Source organism: Pseudopodoces humilis, chromosome 10, assembly GCF_049639895.1.
Source record: "Pseudopodoces humilis isolate 2021_Gansu_Grassland_sample_001 chromosome 10, ASM4963989v1, whole genome shotgun sequence".
Lineage (NCBI taxonomy): Eukaryota > Metazoa > Chordata > Aves > Passeriformes > Paridae > Pseudopodoces > Pseudopodoces humilis.
Window position 1 is genome coordinate 15,696,633 of NC_142209.1, and position 27,663 is coordinate 15,724,295.

At 33.8% G+C, this 27,663-nt stretch overlaps 1 protein-coding gene across 1 annotated transcript in view; it reads left to right on the forward strand.

Moving 5' to 3' along the window:
* The window catches only part of HFM1 (helicase for meiosis 1), a 32,477-nt gene extending 8,659 nt beyond the window's left edge, over positions 1 to 23,818 (forward strand). Inside the window, exons 6-36 of the mRNA XM_088060752.1 lie at positions 728 to 879; positions 1,247 to 1,324; positions 1,463 to 1,624; positions 2,057 to 2,257; positions 2,341 to 2,429; positions 3,092 to 3,135; positions 3,227 to 3,328; positions 4,725 to 4,870; positions 5,264 to 5,358; positions 6,108 to 6,241; positions 7,138 to 7,185; positions 9,192 to 9,272; positions 9,899 to 9,990; positions 10,809 to 10,915; positions 11,003 to 11,050; positions 11,260 to 11,357; positions 11,446 to 11,577; positions 14,370 to 14,455; positions 15,366 to 15,449; positions 16,451 to 16,608; positions 17,321 to 17,424; positions 18,825 to 18,980; positions 19,229 to 19,324; positions 19,726 to 19,844; positions 20,669 to 20,751; positions 20,844 to 20,953; positions 21,034 to 21,156; positions 21,577 to 21,667; positions 21,930 to 22,035; positions 22,418 to 22,575; positions 22,866 to 23,818. Coding sequence (XP_087916878.1) covers positions 728 to 879; positions 1,247 to 1,324; positions 1,463 to 1,624; positions 2,057 to 2,257; positions 2,341 to 2,429; positions 3,092 to 3,135; positions 3,227 to 3,328; positions 4,725 to 4,870; positions 5,264 to 5,358; positions 6,108 to 6,241; positions 7,138 to 7,185; positions 9,192 to 9,272; positions 9,899 to 9,990; positions 10,809 to 10,915; positions 11,003 to 11,050; positions 11,260 to 11,357; positions 11,446 to 11,577; positions 14,370 to 14,455; positions 15,366 to 15,449; positions 16,451 to 16,608; positions 17,321 to 17,424; positions 18,825 to 18,980; positions 19,229 to 19,324; positions 19,726 to 19,844; positions 20,669 to 20,751; positions 20,844 to 20,953; positions 21,034 to 21,156; positions 21,577 to 21,667; positions 21,930 to 22,035; positions 22,418 to 22,575; positions 22,866 to 22,932 — 3,350 coding nt within the window. The 3' untranslated portion in view covers positions 22,933 to 23,818. The remainder of the gene's footprint in view (positions 1 to 727; positions 880 to 1,246; positions 1,325 to 1,462; positions 1,625 to 2,056; positions 2,258 to 2,340; positions 2,430 to 3,091; positions 3,136 to 3,226; positions 3,329 to 4,724; positions 4,871 to 5,263; positions 5,359 to 6,107; positions 6,242 to 7,137; positions 7,186 to 9,191; positions 9,273 to 9,898; positions 9,991 to 10,808; positions 10,916 to 11,002; positions 11,051 to 11,259; positions 11,358 to 11,445; positions 11,578 to 14,369; positions 14,456 to 15,365; positions 15,450 to 16,450; positions 16,609 to 17,320; positions 17,425 to 18,824; positions 18,981 to 19,228; positions 19,325 to 19,725; positions 19,845 to 20,668; positions 20,752 to 20,843; positions 20,954 to 21,033; positions 21,157 to 21,576; positions 21,668 to 21,929; positions 22,036 to 22,417; positions 22,576 to 22,865) is intronic.
* The last annotated feature ends 3,845 nt before the right edge of the window (positions 23,819 to 27,663 follow it).

The window sequence follows — 27,663 nt, forward strand, 5'->3', positions numbered from 1 at the left end:
GTGTTGTTAATATCAGTCCTTATTGAGAATTACATCTGATTCCTGGAAAAAAAGAATCTACAAAAGTACAGTGTGTATCCTCAGGGAAAAAAAATGTGAGTAGATTGTTTTAAGAGTCTGTTCGTGAGAAGTAGCATCAGGGCTGCTACTTGTGTTAGCTGCTTGGTATGACCCTACATTTAACTGTACATTTGATTTTGATAGAATACCAGAAGAAACAAAAGTCTGTCTCTTCCTCTTGAGTGGTCTCTGACTTATAACCTCTTTTCTCTCTGGATACAGAATACTCAAATCATTCTTCATTGGGAAAAGGATGGTATTTGTATGATGTTCCATTAGAAAATACGTATTTCCTGTGGTTTCTTCCATCTGTGAGAAAATCTTTGATAGGTGAATGATTGTTTCTATGTGGTACTGCAAAAAAATCAAACCCAACAGGATACAGGACTGAGAGAGAGCGTAAATAATCTTAATTAAAGGGTTCTGTTTCTGATTGCTGTTGGGAGAGAACTAGGGCCCAAAGCTCAACATTGATTGTGTGCATGGAGTAGGATAATAAGGACAGTAACACCAGTTACAGATTTTATGGTTCTGGAAGCAAAGCTAAAAATTAGGGAAATTAAATTCAAGGAGGTATCTTCCTAAGGAAAATAAATGCATACATTTTTAATACAGTTGAAGATTTGGTTTTCCTGATTTAATTCTCATTATTTGGTGTTCTTTTTAGTGGCTCCAATCAAAGCTCTGTGCAGTCAGCGTTTTGATGATTGGAAAGAAAAATTTGGTCCTATAGGACTCACCTGCAAGGAACTGACAGGAGATACACTGATGGATGATTTATTTGAAATACATCATGCTGACATTATTATCACTACACCTGTAGGTTGCATTCATGGTTCTTACAAGAACTTAGAATAGCAGACATTAGCAGTCTTCTAATTGTAAGCTGCTAGGACTGCTCCTTTTCTTTGGTGATTTAATGATTTAATACATAGTGATTTAATGATCCTTTTGTTTGTCTGTGCACTGCTGTACATACTCTCAGTTCATATAAACAAAAGTTAGTAGTATAATAATGTGCCAGATGAAACATAGATGGCATTAGATTGAATTAATTTAATTGTTTCTGTTTAAAGATTTATTAAAGCTTAGGCATGTCTGCATGTACTATAGCTGTGGCATATGTTGGCCTTTAAAACATCTTGCAGCTTCTGTTGTTTTGATGTGTTGTTTTTTTTCCTCCAAGGAAAAGTGGGATAGCATGACTAGAAGGTGGAGAGACAACTCTATAGTCCAGCTTGTACGACTGTTTCTCATTGATGAGGTAAGAAAATGAGTGAGGGATAATGCTCTGGTTTTGTATCTTTTGTGAAGATGAATGGAAGCTTAGAAAATATTACATTAGCACATGTCCAGATTATAACTAGAAAATGTTTACCATGTCCTTTAAAACTCTCAATAGGTACATGTTATAAAGGATGAAAGCCGCGGCGCAACTTTGGAAGTTGTAGTCAGTCGGATGAAAACTATTCAGTCTTCTCTTTGGCGTTTCTTAGAGAAGCATGACACTGTTCCTCCCTTGAGATTTGTAGCTGTTTCTGCAACAATCCCAAATACTCAAGATGTAAGAGTTACATATTAACTGTATTTTGATCAATAGAGTTGTATTTTATAAAATGTAGCTGGAATTGCAATTTCAGATTGATAGCAAAATTGTTATTTTTAGGCTGTCATCTGAAGACAGCTGTGAGGCTGCTGGTAATGAAAGATTACCTTCAACCATATGGAAAATATCAGCCATGTATGGACATGCTTCAGTTTTAGATATCTGCTTATGATTTTTTACCTCTTATGTAAAAATCACAACAGACTTGAGATTCCAGTCCAACTTGGTCCTGTAAAAGCAGAACCTCACTTGGGATTTTAAGTGATTAAAAAAAAAGTATTACTACTTTATGCATGACAAAAGCTAAGTTAATTATTCTGTGATGCTATTAAAGCAGGAACATGATTAAAAGATGAAATTTATGTTTTCTGTTCTACTTCTCTTTTAAAGATTGCAGAATGGCTTTCAGATAGTAAGATGCCTGCTGTATGCCTGAAAATAGATGAGGATCAACGGCCAGTGAAGCTACGCAAAATTGTTCTTGGTTTTCCTTGCAGTGACAATCAGACAGAATTCAAATTTGACTTAACTCTTAACTACAAGATAGCTAGCATTATACAAACATACTCGGAGCAAAAACCAGCACTTGTGGTACAACAGCTCTTTTTTTAATCATGTTTGAAATAGTTTCTTTCTTGAAAGTGTTGATTCAAAGAAATATCTTTTGTTTATAGTTTTGTGCCACAAGAAAAGGAGTACAACAGGCTGCTTCTGTTCTTGCAAAAGATGCTAAATTTCTACTGAGTGTAGAACAGAAACAAAGGTATTTTTCTATTTTAATTGGAAGTAAGTGTTTGTACATTTTAGTAAACCTGTGATATCTGTGAAGAAAGCTGTTGAGCTAATACAATTTCTAGCAGAGGAGTGTGCAACAATCATCATCACAGTTGACATTCTTTTTGGTAAAGAGGCACTCTCCTGGGGAAGTTCCATTTGCCTCTCAAAGTTCTAAGACACCTTTCAGAAACATAAAGTTATTTCTCAAAGCTATTTTCTAAACATAAAAATGCTAATTCTTATGGTCCTCTGAGACCTTGTAGTGCAAAGATTAAGTATATGAGTAGTTGAATTGGATGTGAATTTACTAATGTTTTAAGTTAAGCCATAAGATGTCTTTGCTGTATCAGATACTGTTAATAAATACAGCCATATTAATTATTATTTACTTCAGGGTTAGCCTAGTCATGGCATCTGCAGAAGCTACCTCCTGGCTTTGGACCTAAAATGTGATTTTATTTGCTTTATGTGAATAACACGTAAGGATTGTAGGTTGTCACTTGGAAAGATGACCAGGCTCAAAAAGCTACAATAGCAATAGCTGCCCCAGAGTCAGTCTGCTCTCTCTGTGAAGATGGGAATGGTGGTGGTTGAAAATACCAAAAGAATGTATTTATTTTAATTTTTTTTTTTGTGTATGTTGCATAGATTACAGGGGTTTGCAAATTCATTGAAAGACTCCAAACTGAGAGGTAAATATAATCTACTGCATCTCTGCTCTGTGATTGAATATTTGTTTGAGAAAATTTAGTTAAATTGTGTGTATAATAATTTCATTATCAGACCTTTTGACGTATGGTGTGGCTTATCATCATGCGGGTATGGAGCTATCGGACAGAAAAATAATTGAAGGAGCTTTTACTGTAGGAGACTTGCCAGTACTTTGTAAGTAAATTTAACTTTGAAAGCCAAAATGTCATTTATGTATCCTGAGAAGATTGGAGTTTGGAAGTGGTAATACTTTATGGTTCTGTAGTTTGCTTAACCTTTGGAAGTTGTGAAATCCAGGTAAAGGTGTTTTTGTGTTTCACATGCATTTTTACCCTGTGAGCCTACATATGTTACTAAAGGCCATAGAACTTTTCTCTCCACATGGAGGTCATCCCCCTCATATGTCCATATAGGTCTGGCCATGTCCATTTCCTTTTCTTGCCATTGAACCCTCCCATTGAGGTGGAGTTCTGCACTAGTGAATCTTTCCCCTGCATTCCCAAGATGTTTCCTTTGTCTGGGTCCTTTGCAACTGTGGTTTCCCTGAAGGAAATCATCTACATTTATGCATTTTAGGTGAGCAGGATGCTATTTTCAAACTCCCATGCAAGGTGTTGTGACTGATGTGGCGGTCCCTGAGAAATATTCCATCTGTTGTTATGTGAAATGACAAGGGATCCAAGATGTGATCGTCTCATCTCATCTGGGCTTTCTTTTTCTGTAAAAAAAGATCTAGTCCCTATGGAGAATTGTCTGTGTGGTTGATGTACAATACTAAAATGATTTGTGGGCTATTTTCTTTCCTGTTGCAATGGTCATAAGAGAAAATAATGTAATTACTAATTTTAATTTTAATTTAATTTAAAAAATAATTGGAAATTTCATTAATCCTTCATTTTCATAGCAGAGTAGTAATATCAGTTGGCCCATATGTCTGGCTTTCTGTGTTGAATTCTTGCCACTCCTTATATTCTTTAGAGAAAGTGAATTACAAACCATGAGTGTAAGATTACTTGCCACATACTTGAGTGACGTCTTCCATGTGAGAGTGTGTATTGGTAAAGTGTTGTGATGGTATTGGTGGTGATTCTGGCTTGCTACCATAGATACAAACAATGCTAATGAATGATGACTTAAAAAAATATCTTAAAAATATTGACCACTACTAAGCAAGATGAAGTCATTCATCTGTATTCAAATGTATTTGTTGTATTCAAATACATACCTTAGAAGAAATAAGAGTAAGGTTTCTTCTTTGTGTGTCTGTTATATTGAATGTGGATCATATTCTGGATTATCTCCAAATATAAAGGAATATTTAAATAAAAGTATCTGGGGCATAATTTGTTAAAGAACTTGAAAACAAATGAATGCTTATGATCAGATGCACAGAAACTGTTATGCAAGTACTTGTCTGTAATCTACATCAAATTTGTTGTGGTGCAGAATGCCCACTGATTCCACTAGAAACTAAGAACTCTTAGGCTTCAAGAGCTAAGTCACCTATTTGCTGCTTGTTTAGTGCCTGCCAGACATTTTGATGGTGTTCATATACTTTGATCTGATGTAGTTACTACTAGCACCTTAGCTATGGGAGTCAATCTACCTGCACACCTGGTGGTTATAAAATCCACAATGCATTATGTTGGAGGAGTATTTCAAGAGTACAGTGAGACTGATATTCTGCAAATGATTGGGAGAGCTGGAAGGCCTCAGGTAAGGGAATGTTTTATTGTATTGATGCTGTCTATGGGCAGATTAGTCAAATAAAGTACAATGCCAGGAATTTTATAGCAACATTTGGTTTTCAAAGGGCTATTAATACTTAACTTCCAGGTAACTTTTTTATTGAGAAAGAAATCTGTTTGCTTTTGTGTTGTCCGTCAAAAATTACTGCTTCACCTTGCAGTGGAAAAAGTCCTGAAGATTACATTGGGTTACATAGTGAATGGGGATTAGAGAAAAAGTAGGAAGCTGCCATACAATAGCCATTTCAGACAGGATTTTGAGAGAAGAGTTTTAGTGGATTCAGTAGGTATGTGATACATATTCAACTATTTTTTTTCTCTTAAGAACTAGAAAGCATTTATTTGGGGTTTTATTTTTCAGTTTGACACTACAGCTACAGCAGTTATTATGACTCGTTGCAGTACCAGGGAGAGATATATACAGATGTTAAATGGTGCTGATATAATAGAGAGCAGGTAACTAAGTATTTTTTTATTAGACTGTGTAGATACTAGCAAAACTTCATAGTTTCTACAGAATGTGGTTTTTTTTCATATGGGTTTTGGAGTGTTTCTTTGGTCTATTTAGAAAAAAAGAAAGAATTAAGGAAAATAAAACCAAGCTATTCAGGAGTTAATGATCTCTGGTTTTATCAGCCAAAAGAATCTTTAGAACATCTTAAACTCAAAAAAAAAAAAAAAAAGTTTTAGATTCCTGCTGGAAAACTGAGGAAGCTGAAAGAGTATTTATTGCAAAGACAAAAAGCAGGAATTGAATGTTGACCATGTCTCTGAATTTCTAGATGATAGAGTCTGGAAAATATTATATTTGTTGTTAACAGATTATCATGAGAAATATGTGGGAAAGTTAGGACATTAAAAAGTAAAATAGAAAATTTTACTCACATAATTTTGTTAACATTTAATTTTTCAAATATATTTAGAACATCAACAGCATAGGATGCCTACATTGTAATTTTAAAATGTATGCAACTTTGTTTTCTAATAACTGTGAAACCTCACAGTTGACAATTTATTTTTATTTGCAAATTACATTGTTGATTACTTACATAATCTTTACTGTATTCTGTCAGTTTCACTGATTAGAGAGAACGGTTGTGGTTTGGGGGGAGGAGTTTGTTTGGTTTTGTTTTTCGCAAAAATTTGTTTTAGCACTTTTTGTATTGCTCATTGGTATGTCCTTATCTCTTGTTTTTTTGCACTAGCTTGCACAGGCACCTTGTTGAACACTTAAATGCAGAAATAGTGCTGCATACTGTCACTGATGTCAGTGTAGCTTTGGAATGGATACGATCAACATTCTTGTACATTAGAGCCTTAAAAAATCCAACGCATTATGGTTTGTTTGGTTTTATTTTTTAAATTCATCTAATTATGACACTAGGATGTCTTATGTCCATATTGCTTGTTTCTATCATTTTCTTATGGATTGTTATTTCATAATGTGATGAAAACAAGATGTGCAGTGTGGCGTGTAACATTTTGTTCTTTAACATAAGTAGTGGGAGTTTCAGCATGGTATAACATTTAAAAACTGTGAAGAAGCCATTTAAAGCTTCATAATCTATTTATTTTGATCTTAATATGCTGGACCATGTATTAATGCAGTATCAAGCCATAATGTATTTTTGACTACTGAATACATAACCTGCTAAGAAAAAGAGTAGTCTAGTATTTCATATTTTTTTCTAGAATAAAATTTTAGTTATCTGAATTCCAGTATCTTCAATTTGTCTTGTTGAGAACATTATCCCAGTCCCCAGCCCTGACCATATCTTTGTTCCTGCCCACTTGCTGTACATCTGATTTTGAAGTCATTGAGTAATTCCTGGACATAATTTTTTATAAGGGTTTATAGCTGGGACTGGAACATAGTACATCTAATACATGAATGGATGTTAAAATTAAGGTGGCTTCCTATATTCCAAAATAAGAAAACTGTACCTGGAAGTTTCTAGTGGCATTTCTGAAAATTTTAGGACTCTGATATTTTACATGGGAGAATGTCTGCAGCTTTTACCTTTGCACATCTGTTCTAACAGCCTCTTACTGATACTTAGCTGTACCCTGTAAGACTTCTGACTTGCTTGCATATAATAAATATTCCCACATTTTTCACTTTGGGGTATTTTTCTGGCTCCTAAAAATCAGCAAATCAGTTTTAATGGGTAATGAAATTGAGGAGGAAGTGTATGATAGTGCTAGATTAAAGCAACTTTTGTCTTTTCCATTTAGGTTTTTCATCTGGATTAGATAAAGTTGGAATTGAAGCAAAATTACAAGGTAAGTGGCTTTTTAGGTTTTTTCAGTAAAATCTTACAATTTAGGGCAGATTCCCGCATGTTTTTTATTTATATCCATTAATTTCAACAGATCTATTTGCAGAACAAGTGTAATTTACTATAATGTGTTATTAATTTTATTTTATTATTAATTCTGAAATACTGTCAATACATTTTAACTGATATAGAAGCTTTTCTTGTTTAGAAGAAAATAATTAGATGCCTTTACCTACCTCATCTCCATATACAAACTCAGAAATATGGAGAGAAACATTTTAATTTTGATTGTCATTCTTCCTAATTTTCCTTTGATTGCTCTCTTTGCTTTCATTAATTTCTGTTGCTATATTTTCAAAAAAGGCCTTTTCAGAGATTGTCATCTTCCCTTCATAAATTTAGCCTTGAAAATAAAGGATATAAAATGTAAACCTCTTTACCTTGTCCAGGAACAATTTAAAATTGCATGATTTTAAGAGGCTTTTTTTGCTAAGACTTGAATAAAACCCAGTTATTGACTTTTTTTTTTAAATACTGTATTTTAGCTATTTGCAATTCCATGAGAAAATGTACAGCTGAAAAAATAGTTTGGGAATTGATGCCTCTTACCTTTAAATACAGAAATAGCATACAACTCTTCAAGTGGTTTTATTTTGTTAATTTATTTTAATGTAAGTTTTTCAGTAGATAAAAAATTAGTATATTAATAAAAGAATACTTGCTACCAAGTTCTTAAAATCTACAAAGATGTTTTTTCTCTTCAATGAAAGTCCTCATATCTATCATAACCAGACCATTTGAAGCTAAAATATCTGGAGATGGGCCTGGTACATGAAAATATGGACAGATACATGCCCAGAAATTTGAGCTTGTACTTGGACTCCATATACACATTTTTTACATAGCTGTAAGAAAAATCTGTGGTTGATTTTGGGCTTGGTGGAATGATGCTGAGGCTGTTCAGGTGTAAGGGTTTCAAGGGCCTGTCTTCAGGAACACGGTATATTTGCTTCCACTTGAATTCTCCAAATGTGAGACATTGACTCTGACTTGCAGACAGTGAAAAAGGGAGTACTTGTCAGTAAGAAAATTTGCCTCCTTCAGTAGCTTTCGATCTTTTCCTGTCTTTTACATCAGGACTTTTCTATTCTTGCCATGTAGGTTGAAAAGAATAGAGGGAATGAAGCACGATACTACCTAAATTAGCCTTTAATGGGAGAAGGCGTGGTTTAAAATCACCTGTACAGATAGCACTAGAAGAATTCAATTAATGCTTTTTCAGTGTGGATTATATTTCCTTGGTATTCTGATGTTAAAAACTACCTCTTTTAAAAAGCTCTTGGAGGAACTAGCTCCTCTTCCCTGCAATGTGAAATATTTTGTAGTAATGTATATAATGTTTTCATGTATTTCATGTGTAAAGTGAATGATTTTTCTTTGCTAAGGGAAGTATCTCTTTGAGTGCTGTTCTGACTTTAAAATTCTGAATATTGCCTTGATCTTGAAAAAGAGAGAACAAAAGCACTTTGGTCATTCTTATGTAGATACCTGACACAAAGGGTTTAGTGAAATAAATACAAATGCACCTGATACAGTTTTGAAAATATCTAATGAAGGATTCACGAACACTTGTGGTTATTTGAAATTTGATCCATTTAGGTGTTGACTCTGTAGGAGAAATCTTCTGTATAAACGCTGTGGGCTTTCTGAACTCATTTAAAATTGAGTATGACAACCTACATTCCAGCATCTAGTTTCTTTTCCTTTGCAACTTTTGCCTTACTGAAAAAGAGTTGGCTTGTCCTGTATCAATTAACTTTGAGTGAGTTTCCACAGGCAGAAGTTAACCACCAACTTTAATAGAAGCACGATGGTATTCCAAAACCTTTAATTGAATTCAGTGGAGTTACTTGGGTATACATTCATTGCAATTTGATGATGATGTTTCTGGCTTGTAATAGATAAAGTATTTTTAGTACATGCTGAAAACATTTTTCAAATTTTTGACAGAACTGTGTCTGAAGAACTTAAATGATTTATCATCTTTTGATTTGATCAGGATGGATGAAGCAAATAATTTCAAACCAACAGGTAACACTTATTTCAAGTAAACTGATTTTTAGAAGTGATGTAGAGATGGTAGTGAACTACAAAGGGTATCAACTACCCTTGTGACCCTTTAATAAGAGTACACAAGTGTAATAGAGAGTAGACTCTGAGGGATTGTTTGAGTAGAATATATGGACACATTTCTTGACCAAGTCATGGATGTTCATTCTCTTAATCTTGTTTCATGAATAGATCTTCTCTTGTTGTTGCTGAAAATTTGTTACAGATTAGGAGGATTTCAGGACACTGACAGGATAATTGGTTGTGGCACAGTGCAATGAAGGACAGGTTTTATCAATACCTGCTCTTCTCTACAGTCCTCTGCTAGAGGTGGTTGTCTTCTTAGCAACCAGTTTGCTGCCTGGTGTGTTAGTGTGACTTAATCTCATTGGAGAGAGGTGCAATAGGCAAATGGTTCTTTCTGCTACTCCATGACTGGGTCTGTAATGTCCATCAGACAGTTGGGGGGCAATCACATACTGGGGAGTGGTGGTAAATCTCACAGAGGCCTGTAGTGAGAAAGATAATTTAATTTTAAATTAAAGATACTGCAACCCCCTGAAATATACTTGGTATATTTTTTTTTAAGATATATTATTCTTTTACAGAGACAGGAAGATTAATGGCGTGGTATTACATTGCACTTGATACAGTGAAGCAGTTTTTCACAATTAAGGGAACTGAGACTCTAAAAGAATTGGTAATTTGACTTTTTAAAATTACCTATGTTCAATTGTTTTTAAACAGTCTAACAAGTGTGAGGTGTTATTTATTTCAAAGAACTCTGGCTCTGTTTATATAAAGTTTTAGAAAATACAGTTAATTAAATTCTATATGGAGTATTTTTGAGGCTTAGTACTTTGAGATCTTTTGATTTCTAACTCTTTCTCCCCTCACTAACCTTGCTTATGAAGATGCAAAGTTGCTGAAACTGTTCTGTTTATGTGTTAAAAGCCTTAATGTTTTCTGGTTTAGTAGGTTTTTTTGTTGCAAAATCCAGCTTCATCAAGAGCAGGTTTTACTTTTAAGGGAATTGTCTTTCTGTTTTAAGCAACTTTCCTCTTTCAGATAACAGGTTGTTATCTGAATCACAAGACATTTTGCTTTCAAGCGAACACTATGGTAAAACAGATCTGCCATGAAAAAATGCAACACTTGTTCTCCTGTGACTATCTTTGTTAAAATGTGAAGAAAGCAAGGTGAAATATATAGCAGGAAAAGTTGTTTGTATTTGCTTTGTATAAAGTGTTAGCAATGTGTGCGGTTGATTTTAGGTAACCTCAACTGAAATAGTAATCTAAAAGCTGAAAGAAAAAATTTCCCCTTTCATTAATAGCCTTTATAGGAAGAGGAAGGAAAGTTGGTCAGAACTTTGAAAAGAACTGATGGATTGTGTCTTCATGGTCATATTGCTGAGACAATAAATTTTTTCAAGTGTTCTTTTTAATAAAAAGTTAGAAAAAGTGATAGAAAAAATGGGAAATTAAAACTATTATATAAAAATTTTAATTATTACAGATTACAATGATCTCCAACTGCACAGAATTTGTGGATGTGAAGTTAAGAACAAGTGAAAAGAAAATACTGAATACCTTGAATAAAGACAAAGACAAAATAACTATCAGGTATTTAAAAATACATCAGAAATCAAAAGTACCTTTTTAACAATACATAAAATCAATTGTAGAGAATATGTATGTTTTTATACTTAGGTTTCCAATGGAGGGGAAGATAAAAACAAGAGAAATGAAAGTAAACTGGTAAATATTATATTGCCTTTTTAATTTTTTTTTGAAAAACTGTCATTTTATGGCTGTTGAAGTCCCTGCTATTTTTTTTGTCATTTTTCAGGGGACCAGATCTTGTCTTTTGTTTCTATTCTGAATTTCCTTTTTTTTCCCCATTAAAAACTTTGATGTTGTTCTTTGTTTAGAGTATAGGTTATATATCAAACCCATTCTTTTTCCAGTCTCATTCAGGCTCAGCTGGGATGTATTCCTATTCAAGACTTTACTTTGACACAAGATACTGGCAGAATATTTAGAAATGGCTTGAGAGTTACTAGATGTATGGTAAAATTTAATCCTTTTTTTGGTTACATATACTAAGAAGCTACATTTTAATTTATTAATGTTAGTCAGTCTTCTTTTTACAGGGTTATCTGACTTTCTGGCATCATCTAAGAACAACTTTGCTGCTTTATTAAACTCTTTGATTTTAGCCAAGTGTTTCAGGTGCAGACTTTGGGAAAATTCACTTCATGTGTCTAAACAATTGGAAAAAATTGGTAGGTACTAGTTAGAAATTATAAAAGTGTAATACTGACAGAGAAGCAAAACTCATAATTAGCCAGCTAATTTCTGTGGTATCTGCTTACTTAATTGAATTAGTCTGCTAGTTACTTATTTGCCACAATTGAGTACCACAGTTGGCAGAAGAATCTGCCCTAACAAAAGTAAGCTGTCCAGTAATTTTCTTCAGGCTTTCAAAGTATTTCAGAATTGTTCTTATTCCTTTATGTTCCTCTCAGTATCCCAAGCATATTCCACATTAATGCGATTGCATGTTCCTGACTAGGCTATGCCTTCTTTTCCAAGCAGCTGTTGCTGTAGGTCCTCTTACTTGTATGCATGAAAAACCTTTTAATTCACATTGAAAAGGATAGGAATCATGAAGTAGAAATCAATTTATTTTGCATGAGGTTCTTATACACATGATGATCAAAAGTTTCTAATGATCTTCTTCCTTTCACTGTATCCTGTTATTGAATGAACTTCTGGCTGGAAGTACAGGCTTGTCATAATTATTTGAAAAGGAGTTCAGAAATTTTTGAGTCCTCTGTGTTATAAAAATGTAGTCATACTTGCTTGAGGTAGTAGTGTATCTTCCTGCTTTGATGTCTGGTCTTATCATACCTTCATGCTTTCAAAATTCACGCAGCCTTCTGTATATTTCTTCTTTAGAGATACATCAGCTCTGCACTGAACTGTGTGGTATAGAGATCTGCAAATTAGCGAATGGCTAAACCCGAATGTCCATAGGGTACAGTACCTTACAGCCTTGCCTGCTCAAGTGCAGAGGCTGTAATGCTTCATTCATGTGGATTCAAAGCAAGGGTAGGGCTTGTTAGCACAGTGCTGGGAACACATTTCCACTGTCCCACACCTGTGGCAATGTCGACACAATCATCTGAGGAATCTGCCTCATGTTCAGCATTTCTGTGGAGTTAGGATGAGTGGAATAAATACGGCACTTGCAGTGTAGACAAATCCTTTTCTGTACACTATATTCAGTAGAATAAAGTCACATTTAGTTTTTTAATAATGTAAGTGGTGTACATACAGACATCTCTGTCCAATTTTCCTTTTTTTTGGGTACTTTTTTTCTTATGCTGTCATAGCTCTTGCAGCATATGTTATAAAGAACTGCTAACTTCCAAACTGTCATTTGTTCCCCTCATAAACTTCTTTTGAACATTCTTCTGACAGTTCACTCTTTTCCCGAATCAAACACTGAATTGACGCCTGTAGTATGATGTGATTTTTAACCTCTTCCTATGGCTGCTAATCTTACTCTTTTTCTTCCTGAAGTTAAATGAATTAAGTTCAAAGAAATTTGCTGATACCATGTAGCATATTTAGAAGTCCTTAATTTTTAAACTGTTATCTCAGTATGCTACTTTTGAACCTTAAAAATCCCTTATTAATCAGTATTTCCATTATAAGAGTGACTATTCTTTGACTGACATTTGGCCTTACTGAGACTGATAATTCAGTTGAATTCTTACTGCATTTCTGCAATTCTTGTCCAACAATGATGCTCCCTTTTATTGCTGAATGGTATGTTTGGTTTCTGTTTGCTTGCTCTAATAGACAGGATAATGATCAGTTGTCACATAGGATTTATGACATTTACTATTTCTTCAATTTAATTTCCACCCCCATTTATTTTTTTGCTGAGAAGAGTAGATGAAAATAAAAGTCTTATTTATGGTATTCTCTTCACTGGCAGAAATCCTTCTGCCATTTTTGCAATTAGGATAAAAGAGTTAATCTTCAGCTTCAGTTATAAAGAAGCAGGGCTGCAGCTCTAGCAGCAGAAGTAATGTGTGAGAGTTTTCAATCTTCCGACTGCAGAGCTTCTGCAAAGGAACAGGGAGATGGTAAAATATATTTTCTCTAAGTCAGACCCAAAAGATGTTCAAATACACATAAAAAGACAAAAGGGTCTTCTCTTTCTCTAAATTATTAAATTCTTGAGTTAAGTCTTTTCTTGTAAGATTGCTGTAATGTCTTCCAAGAAGCAACCTAAAAGTATCTAAAGAGCTTTCCCACGTAATTTTCAGATTTCTTATACTATTTTGCAGCACTGTGTGGGAAGGATCCAAATACTCATTCTAAGTAGTTGGTACTATTTTTTACGTAAAATTGCAGTTATTATAATAGGCTGTAGTTCCAGGTCACTTAAATGCCTTTTCACATGCTGTGATAACTCTAAATCTCACTGGAAGTATTGTGAATCATGAAGAGAAATAAAAGTGTACATATAATTCTCTGCTTTTGTGGCTTTTATGGCATGGGAAAGTATTTTGCTAAAGCTGCAATGACCTGTGGATTATAATAAATACTTCTTTTCCAGTGAATTTTATTATTAACTTGCTCAAACACCTTGAGCTTTTTATGATTTTAACATAATAAATAATTTCTTGAATGGGAAAAAAAAAATCTGAGAAAAAGAATACTGTATAGCATGCTTTTTATCATATATATACAGAACACATTTCTTGACTCCCGTAGAAAGCAATCTAAAATCTGTTTTCTTGTAGAAAATGTTAAAGTTTTAATGATTTAAATACTGTATATTTTCTTATTTGGTTTGTATTGCATTTCTTTTTCTCTTTACTAATGAAGAAATTAAATAATACTGAAATAACTAATCAAATGAAAATAAGTTCAGTGATTTGCTGGGCGAAAGCTGCATCAAATGTTTTGGTCCTAACAATTGCTGTAAAGTTGTTAGAATAATTCATTGTCCTTCAACAGCATAAAACTTGTATACTTGTATGTATGTTTTTCACAGGTGTATCACTGTCAAATGCTATGGTAAATGCTGGGCTGACATCGTTTAAAAAAATTGAAGATATAAATGCAAGGGAGCTTGAATTGGTAAGTTATTATTTGGTACATAGATAAATATGATAGAGAAATTACTGAGGGTTAATGCTGTTACCAGTAAAAGCAGTGTAGTTGATATATATTTTCGATACGATCATAGCAAAATTGAGAGGTTTAGGTGATTTACTCGTTTTAACTAGTAAAATTAAAAAAGCTGTGTAGCTACTGCTGGTTTTCCTTGAAAATGTGTATGATGTTCTGTTATAGCAAATTTAATGTGAATGATGATGATTTCATGATTTGGCTGGCTGTGGAAAGTAGATGCTTGAATATGTAGAATTTAATCATTAACATGTTTGAAACAAAAGACAATATGCACTTCTCTATTAAGAGTGTTGGAAAAATGTAGAAGGGAAAATGTATTTAAAGTTTCTCTTAGTGTATGTTAATCATGAAAATCTCAAATTTCCATTATTGCAAGTTTGAGATAGGAGTAAAATAAAAATCTTCTAAATCATCTATGAAGCACTTCTTATTTTAGGAAAGGTAAATGTTACCCTAGGACTGATTCTTTGGGTCTTGGCTTCTTTTCTGTGGAAACTGTTATTCCAGTGTTCTGGAAGGTATAACAGACTTCTAAATCTTACTTGAGTTTTTCTGTTTTGACTTTGAAAATTTGATTTCTTATTTCTGGCTCCTTTTGTATTTTTTCTTGTCATTTGTTTTGTTTTAGTTAAAACTTGTGCAACATAGAGGAGTCATCTCATATAAAACCTGAGTAGTCATTGGTAGTTGATTGGCTGTTAACTGAACAAAAGCAGTAGCAATGTGAAAAAGTGTTGGAATTTTCTTTTGGTAATGTTGCTATTCTGGGCATCACTGACAGTAGAGAGCCAAGACTTAAGGGGGCTTTTGTTGCTAACAGAGGTGACTTTGATTCCTTGGGTTTATATCTTTGCAGATTTTAAACAGACATCCTCCTTTTGGAAACCAGATTAAAGAGTCTGTTTTGCACCTTCCAAAATATGAACTTGAAATTGAACAGGTACATTCTTTTATATTTATTTTATGTTTTTATGCTGATATTATTAAATGAAAAAGAAAATACTGACTTAAACAAATTTTGAGCCTTAATGGATAGAAGATCACATAATATTGTGACCTCCTTAAAGCTTATTAGGTAGAATGAAACTCCTAAATCTCAAAGGAGAGCCTTGGAACAGACATTTCCCATAATATATTGGCCTCTCTCATAGATGGCATTTTATGTTACAGATGTAAACCAGCATATTCACTTTCTAGCATTATATGTGTGTCTGACAGGTCTCTTCTATCTTGAATTTAATCAAATCCTAGAGACAACAAAACACCCAAATAAAGCTTACTGAAATGGTATTAACTCATGTTTATTTTCTATAGCACACTTAGGAATATAGAGAAACGGTAAATTATTACATTAGCCTAGCTGGTGCCCTTTCAAAGGAAGGGTACAATTCTATGTTTAGTCAAGAGCTTTGAGGTTCTGATATGTACTTTGTCTTATATGGATCACAAAGACACTCTAGCTTTCTAAAACACAAAATTTGAAAAGTAACCTTGAAGTTGATAGAAATGAAGACACGTTTGAAATTAAGAACTCAACAGATTTCTGAAATACTATCGGTATAACAATCAGTTCTAGTTTACTTTTCATTTGACATAACACTAGATAAGTAGCTAACTTCTCAGAACAAAGATTTAACAACTATAAATGTCTTACAGAGGAATGTTGGGATGTCAGAATATAACTTCTATATAAGTCTTATTCTTGCACATTTCTCTGTATTTGTCTTTGATTCTCAGTACTGAATCAAATTTAGGATATTCAGCTACGGCCAAGCTAGTACCAAAAATCAGTCTCAGAACAACACATAAAAATTGTACCACAAATTCAAATCGCTTGAGTTGAGGTTTTGTGCTTGTATCAACAGATGGAAATTTATGGAAGGGAATTTATTTTACTTTGCATATTTTAGCAGTTATGTCTTCTGTATCATTTTCCCTTAGCTGCCCAAATACAGTGACACATTGGCCGAAATTTTAGTAACCGTCAAGTTAACAAACTATGAGCATCTACAGACAAAGAGAACAGCGCCAGACTTTCACTATGTTACGTTGGTCATAGGAGATGCTGACAACCAAGTCATTTTTAATCAGAAAATTATGTATGTATGATCAGGTTTTTTTGCCTCACATCATTTTATGGTGTTGGCTTTTCATCTGCTCTATGACTTGCAGTTTTTTCAGTACTTCCTACTGATGTCTAATAGTTCAAAATTATTCCTTATCCTACAGCATTTTCTAGTCACTGTTGTAATTTAAAATGCTACACAAGATTCAGAAACCCCCAAAACATGCCAGTGTGCTTGTCATTGCAGACAGCACATGTAAATATCTGTTGAACATCATTGTCATATTGTGGAAAAGTCATAATAATTTTCCCATAAATATAAGACAAGTAAAATGCCTATTAAAAAGATTGATAAACCAGTTGTCACTTACTCCTGTTAGCTGTATTTCTTTAATTATATTTTAAAAATTGCTTTATCCCTCAGAGGTGGATTTAAATTCTCCAGTCGCCTAAGAGATGCTTGGAGCAAATGGGAAAAGAGAAATAAAATATTTTCCAACTGCTTGACCTTCACAAGAATTCTGGCTGAAATCTGGCACTTTTGGCACAGCTGAAACTGATCTGCAGGATCCTGGCCCTCTTATGGCCGTAAATCATACATTATTGGAAAGTTATTCTTAGGCCAGTTATCAAGCAAAACTACAGAACTGGGACCAAATACAGGCTCTTTCACTTGGTTACAGATAGCATAGTATGCAGTTGTGTTTTCACTGCCCATGTCTAACAACTTTGCTGATGCATTACAGGGATTCTGTGCTGCTGAAAACTGGAAATTGGATGAAGAAAATTGAAGTTAAAAGAGCTCTTAAATCAGAAGACATTAGTATAAATTTAATTAGTTCTGATTATGGTAAGTTAGGGTATTCTTTGTATTAAAAAACAATATGCATAGGATTTTGGAAGAAATTACTAAAACACTTTCTATTAAGCCAAAGTATAATAAAGTGAACTGGTCTGGAAACAAACCTCTATTTACATGTGTTTTACTGGGTTACATACTACCTCCCACAATTTCTTATCTGTTTATTTAATTTACTACCACATTAGGGAACTGGGAAGCATCAAAACTGTTACTAGGAGACTGTATTTTGCTCTGTTGATACAGATTGGGATTCTCTTTTGTCCTTCTCCTTCAAGTGAGTTAACTTTCAGTCGGGATAACCTATCAGCCTGACAGGTTATTTGTGCTGAGCAAAGCTGTCTTTGTGAATCTGCACTTTGGCGACAAGAAATTCCTACAGCTGAAAATGTTGTGCCTTACTGTGCAAATTTAAACATGGGTCCCCTCAGTGTCAATTTCCATACAATTGGAACTATAGCAGCAAATGAGAAGAGAGACCCTTATGACCTTGAAACACAATTGAAAAACAATTTAAAAATAGACTGACTCCATTAAATTCTATCATCATGCCTCACCAGTAAAGAAGATTGCTGTGTGCTAGATTAACTGAAGTGTAGTTGATGCTGCCATGGTAAATATTGACATTGAGATTATTACAATAATCAAGCCTGGAATAATCTATATTTCTGCAGCTAGACCTGTGGCTCTGGAAAAAGGAGGAGTTTCTAATCACACAGAAATTAAAATTGTCCTTTTATCTACACGTTCTACTGAGTTCAGAAAACAGTTAATTTTTCTGAAACTGGTAACAGTGAAATTAAACTAAAACCAAGTCTTCTTAGTTTCTACTTATTTTGAAGTCTGCTCCTATTTCAGACTTGAAGGCAATCTTACATTTTTTAAAAGCCTGTCTGATTTTCCAGCAAATTTTATTTCCCTAATAAGAGACAAAATTACTCTCTTTACAAAGGGTGTCTCTCAGTCTCACGTATATATTTGCATTCAACTTGAGAAGCACTATCAACATACTCATTTTATGCCTTTGCCAGTACAGAGCTGCTGATACTCCTGAACACAATCTGGAGTACAGTTGAAAAGTTAAAATTTTATCAGCAGTGCAAAGCCATAGATAAATGTAGTTTTAACACAATAGAAGAATATTTGGTTAAAGGAACTAATTCTGTTTTTCTTCTAGTAACTATGTCTTTAATTCTAAAAAATGTTTGGGGTTTTTAATCTCAGTGCTAAAGAATCTGGTCATACAAGAGTGTGCTTTAAGGGAAAATTTTTAAAATTTCCATGATCTTTGAGTAACATTTACTTGCTTAAAGACTTCAGAAAACTAAAGATAATCAGTAGTATAGAGACAACTTAAAGCAGTTTTAATATTTTTGTCTTTTTTTTCCAAGTTGGCCTTGATATACAGCAAGCATATACAGCCTTCTACTTAACACCAAAAACAGAGGGATGTAAGGTGGTTACAAATCAAAAATTGAAAGCTGAATCTACACTTGATATATGTTATGGCTCACGCCAAAGCCTGCCAGCAGCAAAAGTAGATACAGGTAAATGGTCAGGTCACAGTATCTGGCTAATACAAAACTCAACAGTAAATTGATTTTTGCTTTCACTAGGGAGCTAGATCTTTATTTGTCCCTGCTGTTTCTTTCTTAAAGGTAATAAGAATACAACTCTGCTGCTTCTACTTGTCAAGTACTGCAATGCAATTCTTTGATGATTTTAAAAGTAAGAAAAATCATGGGTGTTTGATATCCAATATTGCTGTTTGAATTTCTGTATTATATTTATCTAGGAGGCAGATCTAAACAGGAGATTGCTTTCAGGAAATATGGAAACAGAGAATGCAACCACCGCTGTAAAAATAAAGATGTGTGTGGGCATGACTGCTGTGAGTTTCATTAAATCTACTACTTCTGATAGTTTTAGACAAATGCAATTTAGAACAGCTCCCATCATACCAATGGCTATGTTAACAGAAATACAAGTGAGAGAATGGGGCCTGAGTTATTATGATGCAGTCATAAAAACAGTTATAAATAGCTTTATCAGTAGTACTTTTATAGGCACTACAATGATTAATGATACTTTTTGTACTTTTCCTATGATTTAAAAAACTGTCAAGCTTGTTGCACTTTTATATAAATTCTGTGTTAGATCTTGTGGTTAGCATGTTAAATCTTTTAACAGAAGATACTAAGCTTATTGGCAAAGTTTTTCAAAGTCACCTGAAAATAATTAGGATTTATCCCTTATAACTAATCTAAAGATCATTTTGCTTCATTTTCTCAGGTAAAACTGGAGTACCTCCGAGGTCACAGATGAATGGAGACACACAGTTTTCCTTGTACCTAGCTGATTTAAGGAGCAGGAACTCAATTTCATCTATACCCCCAGTAAAACGGCTAAAGGTTCACTTGAATGCAGTCAGCCATTTCATACATTTATTTTAATCTGTTACATATTTGTAGGCATTGTTTGCAGAGAGAATTTTTTCACTAAATATGAACATTCAAGTTTGACTTTTCTGTGTGGAATGCAAAAAGTAAAGTACAAAGCTCCAGGAATCTTTGAGAGGTTCTACTGTTCTTCGGGACACTTCCAATGGTCCACTTTTGTGCATGTCCTCTATATTTTTTCCTTTTATGGCATTTGATAGGTTGTGGTTAGTGAGGTCCAGAGGCATTGTTGGAAGGTACTGCACTGTGACTTTGTTTGGCAAAATATGACCTGAATGAAACAAATTGTGGTATTTATTAGTCATGCTACTAAGAGTCTTTCTCAGTGGCAGATAGATCAACTTGTTTGTAAGAAAACCATCCACATTAGTTTTAAACTTCTGAAAGATTTCATGGCTTGCACTTTATTCCTCTGAATGTAGTGTTAAACTAGGTCGTTACACAGCAAGAATGATATTTAAGGTATTGGAGGGTTTTATTTACACCTCACAGTTTTGTTTGCTTGTTTGTTTGCAACAGGGGATTATTTAGCCTACAGCTAATAAAGATGAGAGTCAACCAGTCTGGGTCTGCCAGGGTACTTGGATATCTTCGCTAGAAACACATAATTCAAACCTTTTTAACTGAGTATATTAGATAAGCAGATATCAGAAATGTTGTATGATTTTTAAATATTAATCTAACTTACAATATTAATGATGTCATTAAGCTTGTTAAAAAATAACAGTTCTCAGTATGTTTATATCTTAAAATTTAAAATATATTGCTTTCTTTAGATGCAGATGTTAAATCAAGCTGAAAATGTGGATCTCAAACAATTTGTTTTTACACCGAAGTCTTTATTGCCAGCCTTGCCAAGGTACTGCTAAGAATTGTTTTGTGAATAAAATTATTTTGCAACTTTTTGCAACTGTTTTACTGAGATGCCACTGATTTATTTTTTTTAAATAGGTCTGGCAATAAACTGCCATCTTCATCACCTTCAGTGGACCAGACAGATAATATTAATACCTTAGAAGTATCTAAGAAACAGCTGCAATCCTGGAATTGTGGAAAGAATAGTAACTTATACCTAATGTTTAAAATTACAATGTTCACTGTTTTGATCTTTATATTAATGCTTCATATTTTTCTGCCACAGATAAAAGCAGATATTGTTTTTCAGATGCTTTGAATGTGGACTTTGAACTGAGAGATGATATTTGGGATGATATTGATGATGAGAAATTGGTACTTGCTAGTAATTTTGTCAGTAGAGAATTAGGTAAGGTTATTTCAACAAACTTTCTTCTTTCTTACATACAAAACAATCTACAGGGTATTATTTGAGAATAAATTAATATAGTATACAATGAATAGAACCACCTGAAATTTTTGGTTAATTGACTTGACTGACAGGTTTATTATTCTACACTGAATGTCACATATATTTTGACAAATTTAATACAGAAGGGAGAGTTGAAAAAGTCACATTTTAAATTTTTTTGATGGCCTGCAACTGCACAATTTTTGTTGCATAATATATCGTGACTGTATATTGCAGCCCAAAACCCACAGAAGAAATGTTTCAAGTGTTAAGACACTTCGTAATTTTCAAAGTATTATTTATCATAGCATGTGAAATACTTAAAAGGGATTGTGGCTGCTTCTCAACTCTCTTTTTAAAACTTTCACTCTTCCACAGAACATGGAAATATCTGCCTTCAAATTCCAGATGAATGTGAACCCCTCTGCCAGTATACAACAAGCAAAGCCACAAATAACATTTCAAAAGAGTAAGACTTACATAATTTACTATTTTATTCAGTTTAAAATGTTGTCTGAATGTCACAAGTATCTGCGTAATGAAAGATACAGAAAGTTGTTCACTCGTAAAAGTGAATGAATTTCTGTGTTTAAAAGGAATGAATTGTTGAATGATTTTAATTTGATTCTTATTTAAGTGTGCAGGGAAATAAGTAGAAAATCCTGAACTGAAAAGTAAATAATTTTGCACTTCTGTAATAACATTGAAATTATTCAACTTGGTATTTTCAGTTCATGCACAGTACAAGATGAGACCAATATTCAGAAATCAGATGCCTGTGTGGTCAATAGCACATCAAAAGTGAATTTACCTGTACAGAATAGAAATAGAACTTTGGTGAGTAAAAATATATTGGTAACATAATTTTCTATAATTAGTGTATTTATTGTGTAAATATATTTGCCATATCTGATTTACAAATCAATTCGGACATCCTGACTTTCTGAGCCTCTCTGTGTTGTCCAAACCTGCATGCAATCTATGTTCAGTGAGATATTCCTGATACAAAGAAATAGGATATGATTTACTTTATATAGCATGATCTCAAAACTATTTACTCAATTTGATTGTTTTTCTATCCAGTATGTAGTAAGATTCATCACATGAGTGGTCCTTGTCAAACACCATAATATCAATTAAATACCAGTACTACACTCTACAACAATCTGGGAGTTTCAGTTGGTCTAACCATATATACTTTTTAACTTTTATGTTGCAGTTCAGTTTTCAAGGGAAAAAGCATTCAAGTCTTTCTCAAGAGCAAAAAAATGTACAGTGTTCTTCCAACCCAGAAATAATCTCAGACACTTCTAAATTCACTAGGAAAGAAGATTTTTTTATTTTCACAAAACAGCAAGAAAAAGAAGCAGATCCTAGGTAAAAAAACATACATAACTTTAGGCAACATGTTAGTTTCTAATATTAATTGTTAAAAAGTTTCATTTGCACAGTAATAGTAACAATTAACTTTCCTTAAAAGAGATTTAATTTCTTACATTTAATTTCTTAAATTTAAATTTCATTAATTTCTTAAAAGAAATGTCTCTTAAAAGAGAAATTAAAATTATTTTGCTTATCTTGATTTCTCTGGACTCTATATAGTGTTCCTGATTCCATAGGTTTTGATGTGCTATATCTAATTTGTTTGTTTGCTTAATCTTCTTTAGATATCTTCTTGATGATGAATCCAATGATGTCAAGCCCTTTCTTGGAATATTTGATGGTATTTTGTAAAACATGTAAACAAAATACATTGTAAGTGCTGGGGAAAGAATTTATAGTCAATTTTACAGTGAAGGCTTCAGTCAAGGGTGTTTGATTTCTGTTGTATACCTATTTATCAATTGCTGGATTGCTGCACAGAGTATATAATAACAAAACTAATGTCTAATTTATAGAATATAAGAAATAATATCTTGTTTTGATAAGTACTTAAGTATTTTTTTTGTTGACCTTGCTGTTTTCAGGATTATAAAGAAAAATATTGAAATATGTCGAAGGAGAATAGTTCACAAGTTGAGGGTGCTTTTATAGATAATAGAAAATCCCATTAGGGAAAGTAAGAGATTTGTAGTAATGTGTTTGTAGTAACAGATCCTGTTTCTCAAGTAAGCTTTAAGTGAATGAAAGACTCTTTCCTTGGCAGTTTCGTAATGTTTTTGAGTTTTTCTTTCAGTTTCTCTAAAGCTAAATTTTTCATAGTACTGAGTCTGTAAAATAATTAGGTTTATAAATAGAAGTAATAGAATGGTAAATTATTCTAGATTCCAGATATTCCCTTTGACAGTGCTATGAATGTGTTAATAAAAAAGTGCAACTTAAGCATATATATTTCCATATTCTCAGCAAATTAGTTGTTAAATGTCTGTAAAAATACTCTAAAACTCTGTTGCCTGTTCACTTTCATACCCAAGGTCATAAAATGGGCATTCATGTGTCCTAATACAGATTTAGGCACCAGGCATTGGATTTGGATATCTTTTTGTAGCTTTAGTGTTTTAACAGTAGACCTTGCAAGTTAGTGCAATATATGATATTGTCTAAAATCCAAGAGAATGTTCATTTTTACTGTTAACTATTCAAAATGTGAGGAATTAAAATGTTACAATCACATGTGAAACATCAGCTGTCTGTTCTTACAACATTGTTTGTGCTGCAACTAAATGCAGCCTTGCAGCTGCACTACCAAGTTGTAATTTTCTCAGCTAATAACATTTTGACTCCAGTGTTTCCTTTCGCTTTTGGCCTGATATAACTCTTTGTCTGCATAAAAGAATGGCCTACTCTAAGCAGCCTCAATACTCATCCCTCAAAATGTTTTTGACTATGCAAATGCCAGCAGGCCCAAGCTTAACTCACTTTTCTACACTTCAAGTATAGAAAAACTACATTTTTTCTCTGTTTTATTTTATTACATCTCAAAGTTATTAGTATGTCAGATCTCTTTTTGTCAGATTTTTTTTTTAATTAAGCTTCCAAGCTTATGTAACTCAGAATTACTATACTACTGCTACATTTAGCTCAGCAGTCCTGGTGGACTGTACACATTCCAGTTCTGTGTCAGGCTAAGATTAAAGAATGCAGATTTTATCTCCTGCCCATCACCGTCTTCTGATTTCCATGGGAAACAGATGGCTCCCAGGAAGACACAGTGGTGTTTCTCAAAAGATGCTGCATGTAAATGACCAGGGGACCAAAACCCCAGGTCAAGCCCCAGAAGGTAAGTGTTGACATAGCTGTGGAGAGCTGTAATTGCCATTGTTTAATTGAATCCCATTAAGTGATAAACCTAGTTCACTTGGACTCCCTGTCTAGCCACTAAAATAAGGCAGACACTATCAGAAGATACTTCTGTATCAGATTGGGCTGAATTGCTCTCTGGTGGAACTCTGCAAATTACCTGTGATGAGAATGACATGGAGAAGCTGGTGTGCTGTCATTTCACAGACAGGCTTACTGAATATTGCCTTGCTTGTACATGTGAGAACTGAGTTCCTTTATCCATGTAAGGTTCCAACTTTCCTAAGGTGAATAAAATTGCAAAAGATGGCTGTGCTTTGCTTGTGGTGCTGACCAAATGCTAAAAGAGACTAATTAAATTCCTCAGGATATCATCAAACATTTTCACTAAGCTACTAATAATCAGTAAAATACAGACTAAAGTACATAAAAACATTGTTAGAGTCTAAACTGATCCTTATTTTAATTCTACATAGAGTTGAAACATTAAATGAGCAGCTTGAATTTCAATCAGTGGGATTATGTAAGTAATTCTTTGGGGATACAGCAGGATGCCACAGATTTTAGTCTGGGGATGATTCTACAAAATTTACATTATAAAAAATATTGTTTCCTATAATGAAGTAGTGAAAGAAAATTCAATGTTATGCGAAGTCAGATTTTACTATCTTACTTGTGTGATTCTCCATAATAAAATACATGCTTATACCTGCTTTTAATTTAATTTCAACTTCCTTATATGCTTCCTTGTCCTATCACACATATTGATTTCAAAATACAAACTGAGGTCAACCATTTCTTCAACCATGCTGAAGAAAATGCAATATGCACTCAAAACTCATAATCTTCAAAAATAGTGGGAAAATAAGTATAGTGTTTAAACATGTTGCCAGACATATTTGTGTATAAGAAGTTTATAGCATACAGAATACGGCAAATGTATTGTGACATAATTTTCATTGTGTGGTGCATGTCTTGAGCACATTTTAATTATGTAGCCTTTATTCATTTATTTGAAGATTTTAATGAGTTAAACATTACAGTAATTGTTAAGGTAAGAGCAGTTGCAACAAGTCGGACTCTTGTTATTTGGTTGTATTTTTACTTAGATATACCTTCACAGAATAGTTATGTGAGGTATAAAAGTTGGTGCTCTTAAGGGCAGTCATAATAATGATAAAGAATGAACAGAAGTCACCGTATGAAACCAATATACACAAAATAGTTAAAACTGGTCATTTTGCAGAGCACAAATTATACCGCTCTAATGCATCATTATGATAGTATCGATGGTACCTCTTCTGAAAGAGTGTCATGTATTAGCTCTTTATGTCACCCTGTCTGCATTTTATGTAGATGAGAAAAGAGCTGTATCATGTCAATTGTTTTAGTGCCAGAATCTTTAATTGTATCTTTGGAATGAGATCCGTGAATGCCTGGGGTTTTTTTCAAGCTCCTTTGCTTAACAAAGAAATAGAAAAGAAGGTACTAATCAGGGTAAAATTCACTTCCTGCAGAGGGCTAATAATGTGTTAAATTTTTGGAAGACTTCCATGAGAATTAACTGAGGCACATACAGTGTTTTCAATGATGAATTTCAGCTTGACTGAAAACAGTCAGCTAGAAAAAGGGCAGGTGTTTATTGGCTGCCCCTCTTCAGTTGAGATAAAGACCAACCTGGCTGAGCCATGCTTCTGTATTTGTTCTTGAAATCTGTGTGACATTAAATTGTATCAGTTTAAGCCTTCAATTTTCTCCCAGTGTTATAACTCCTGGTCTGCATGTGCTCTGAATGAGTGTTTCAGGTGGAATGGGCTGGGATAAGGACTGCACCTCTGTAAGCACTTAGGGCTCTTTTGTCACTGCTCTGTGTCTAGGCAGTGCTGATGACTGTTGCTCTTCCCTCTGGTTGTGAAGTGGCTGGAAAAGATGTGCTGCTATTAACTTACAGTCCTGCCCTTAACAGGAGCCCCAGTCCAGACGGTTTATACCAGTTAGGGAGAGCTGATTCCCAATTGGCTTTAGTGTGGTACCTACCACACTGAAACACTACAGTTTAACTACACTTAGGGGAATGTGCTTAGACTGGCCCTGAGTCTGTCCTCTTGTGCTTTTTAAATGGATGGTTTCCATGTGCCAGGACTTGAGGGGCATATCTAATTGGTGGTGTGCGAAGAAGTTAACATTGCAGAAATGCAATAGATGGCACTGGGTGAACATACTTCACATAAAGAAGGTATATGTTCTTTCAAATATAAGTGCCTAGATATAATAACAGGTAATTTCTTCCTGTTTTTAACATATACTGCATGGAATTAGCATGTCTTTTTGACTCAGGCCAGATGGCAATTTGGCATAGGGAATAAGGCAAAACGCTTTGTTTTGAAGGCTGTAAGGGTATTTTGTTTATATAGAGGAAACAATGTTTCTTTTGTAACTGTGAAACTTCCTATTAAAGGATGCATATAACTTTCAAAATAAGAAGATGCTTGTAGCTGTAAATGGTTATGATATATTTGCTGTTCTCCCACCCACTTAGAGGCAAAATCTATTTATGAGGCTTTATTAAGTGCAAATAATTCCCATGGCTTCAGCACAGAAGAATCAGCTGCAGAATATAGTCTGATTTGCATATAAATGACATGATTTCTGCTCAGAAAAGTATATTGAAAAATACATATTTCTACATTGGAAACCTGATATTCACACCTATTAAGGTCAGCCTGTGTAACTTGTTTTAAGCTGCTTCATGTTGGTACCTGATCACACTTCGAGCTAGAATCAGGCTAGAGTCAGGCTTTATCCTTTGAAATTATGGATTTCTTCTTTTGATCTAATTAAGCTATAATTTAGAGAAATCTGTTCCAAAACATTTATCTCATCAGTTTAAGCACTTAAAAGTACTCAGAATATTCATCAGTACAAGTGGAAAACTCTGAACTTGGCACTTTTCCTTATCTCCAGTACCGTGAATTTGTGATGTGAGAGAATTCCTGTTGTTTGGGTGAGACAGAAAAAGGTTGCTAAATTGCTCTAGTCACTTTTGGTGATGTAGGATGTAATGAAAGTAGACACAGAAATATTACTCTTCTTTTTATGCTTTAATCTGTGTAGTAAGTGTAGTAAATAATACATTTTGCCATTAAACTCTGTATATTTTCACAGATTCTTACCATTGGCTTTGCCAATACCTTTGATGGTTTCTTTAAGCAGCCAAGCCACTCA